At 46.7% G+C, this 3,072-nt stretch overlaps 1 protein-coding gene across 1 annotated transcript; it reads right to left on the bottom strand.

The window, feature by feature from the left end:
- Positions 1 to 746: 746 nt before the first annotated feature.
- On the bottom strand, positions 747 to 1,835 carry LOC143385905 (atypical chemokine receptor 3-like). Its single transcript, XM_076841364.2, has one exon. It carries the CDS (start codon positions 1,833 to 1,835, stop codon positions 747 to 749), a length of 1,089 nt encoding a protein of 362 aa, XP_076697479.2.
- Positions 1,836 to 3,072: the final 1,237 nt, after the last annotated feature.

Raw genomic sequence — 3,072 nt, 5'->3', positions numbered from 1 at the left:
ATAGGAACATCATGAATGCTACCTCAATGCTGGGCACACTTCCACACTTTCAGGAGTGAACTTTTAGGAAACAAAGTTCTTTATTAAAGAAATAATTTACAGATGAAGAGGACTCTCTTCATCATATGCACAGGTTTGTAGCCTGTAACAGTTTCTTTTGTTTTAAATGTAACTCTGCAAAAGTATTAATGTCCCAAACAGCATTATGAAGCCATTTTTGTTCCATATCCTGTGCAAATACAACCCACCACAGAGATATAAAACTTTTATAAAGATCCTATTTCAGTGAAGAATGGTATACATTTATATATATGCGTATACATGTATATAAATACATAACTTTAAATTAGTTAAAAATGACACCCTTAGTAAAACTAAAGTCAAACTAATCTTAAAACTACAGTAATCTGAGTATGTCAGGATTATACCTCCCATGCAATATTAAAATACATTTAACTTTCCAATATTTCTTATGCAGTATGCCAATAGTGAGAAAATGAAGACTTAAATACAATTCAACATATAAAAATTTCAGGAAGAGCAGAAGGTTCTATTGTATAAATGTCCAGTCAAGCATTTCCTGAAGCTGACTTTGACACACAGCACTGGACAGAGAGGAAGATGCACAATGTCACGCCTTCTACTCTTCATGTCACTTGGGCATCAAGACCCAAAGCTCCCTTGCTCTCTTATGAAGACCATAAGCCATGTTCACAAGCTCCATGACATGGCCTCTGCACAGCAGGTCATTTGCAGTTTTGCTCCAGAACTAAGTATTCTGTCTCTGACACTCTGGTGGTGTTGGTGAGCTGGGTGAGGCCCATTTGGGCAGAATACTGGAAGGTGAAGGCCTTCATCAGCTTGTACCTGTACTTGTGGTTGATGAAGCTGTAGAGCACAGGATTGACACAGCAGTGCACCAGGGACAGGCACTGTGTGACATGCAGTGCTGTGAAGAGCGTGTTCTCCAGCTGGCAGGTGAAGGGGAGGTATTGCAGGATGGAGAAGATGTCCAGCAGCACTGCCACGTGGTAGGGGAGCCAGCACACAAGGAAGACCACCACATAGGAAAAGATGATCTTCCGGATACTCTGATTCTCCTCATCACCAGAGGCTGAGATGGCCCTGGAGAGGAGAAAGTAGAAGACAGTGATGATGGAGAAGGGGACAATGAAGCCCAAGACAACAGAGACAAACTCCATGGCGATCAGCCACTCCTTGATGCTGTGCTCAGGGTAGAACGACCAGCAGTAGGTCTCGTTGTTGGAAGCAGACACCATGGTCTTCAGGTAGTAGGTGTCAGGCAGAGACAGGCACAAGGCCAGCAGCCACACCAGAACGCACACGATGTGGCGTACCATCTTCTTCCTGCGGCTGGAGGTGCTTGTGAAGTAGGTGATGGAGAGGTAGCGGTCGATGCTCATGCACGTGAGGAAGAAGATGCTGCCAAAGAGGTTGACAGAGAAGATGAGGTGTGTGACCTTGCAGGTAAGCTCACCCATGTGCCACTGGTTGTCTTGCACCAGGCTGACCACCCAGATGGCGATGGTGATGACCACCCACAGGTCCGTGATGGCAAGGTTCAAGAAGTAGCAGTGGGTGTCATAGCCTGTGGTCTTGGCCTGGATGTTCACCCAGACCACCGCAGAGTTGGCAGTCATGCCAATCACGAAGATGAAAATGTAAATGAAGGAAAGTGTGTAGAGCAGGATGCTTTTGTGGGGCATGGTGGGGCACTGCACTGTGTCGATCAGGATGCAGTTGCTGCTATTGCATGGCCAGCTGATGTCAGAGAAGTTTCCTGGCTCTGTGTAGTCAAAGAGATGCAGCTCCATGGTAGGAGGAGTGAGAAGGACCTACAGCAACCCAGAGAGATGGGAGAGAGAAATCACTCATCAGGGAACCTCAACTTCTAGTCAAAACACTATTCTGGGGTCCTATTAAGGCCCAGCAATTTTGCCCAAGTTCTGAGGTGTCTCACAAAGAAAGGAGAAAAGAAATCAATCACACAAGAACTGTGTCACATAAACAAACAACCAGAGTCTCATTGACACAGTGTCCAAAGACAGACACAATGTTGGTTTTCTATCTTTCATTGTCTATCTTCTCCAGACACCATCAGCCTGGCTGTGCCCAGAGTGTGAAATTAACATGGTACAGGGCCAAAGAAACATCAGGCTTCTGAGCCTGGCCACAGCAGTGCTGGAGGCCTGCTCCTTCTCAACAGGGAATTGTGATTCCCCCACGAATGGCAGGTTGGTCTACCCCTGGAATGCTGAATTATAAGCATGCCACTTCAGTGTCTGGATGAGAGTATTTAAAATCCTCAACACAATTTGCATTTTAAACATGACTTAGCACTTATAACCTTTCTGGAAAGCTCATGTGCAAACCTAGATCACTAGCAACTTCACTTAACCCATGAGGCCACTTGGAGCTTGGCCAGCATGTGTGCGATGCCCCATAGCCCAAATGCACTCCAAAAACACAGGCTGGGGGCTGGCTGTGCCACATCAGCTTTGGGCAACCAACCAGCTGCCTCAGGCCCTGGTCTTTGCATAGTTTTCCATTTCTTTCTTTTTTCAACTGCTTCAGGAACAAAGTGTGCCTAGACCCAAAGCACAGAGGTCACTGCCTACTGCCTTTCTGGAGGAATGATGATCTGCCAGCTTCTACCTGCTAACCCAACCTTAGGCCAGCAAGTCCCATGGTCAGCTCCTCACAGCCAGCAAGCTCCACGGTCAGCTTCTCATAGCCAGCAAGGGTTCAGCCAAAGGTAGCCTCGGTTCTAGAGTGACTTTCCTCAGATTCTGTGAGAGCTGCCAGGAGATATCCTTGAGTGTCCTTTTGTACGTTGATAGTCCTGAAGTCCTTCCAGGATGTGGTACCCACTCAAACCTCACTGCATGCTGTGGGGAGTGATAGACAGGGACACCAGACCTGACTTGTCCCCTCTATGTAGGCGGCAGTTCTGTCACTTGCCACAGGTGGTGACTAGCTATAATTCAGGCTACCATGGGTTACTCAAAGTGACTCCATGTTATACATAGCAACTTCTGCAGGACCCAGAAC

This window comes from Callospermophilus lateralis, chromosome 11 (assembly GCF_048772815.1).
Source record: "Callospermophilus lateralis isolate mCalLat2 chromosome 11, mCalLat2.hap1, whole genome shotgun sequence".
Taxonomy (NCBI): domain Eukaryota; kingdom Metazoa; phylum Chordata; class Mammalia; order Rodentia; family Sciuridae; genus Callospermophilus; species Callospermophilus lateralis.
Note: the sequence above shows the minus strand (reverse complement) of the source record. Positions and strands in the feature narration are given on the sequence as shown.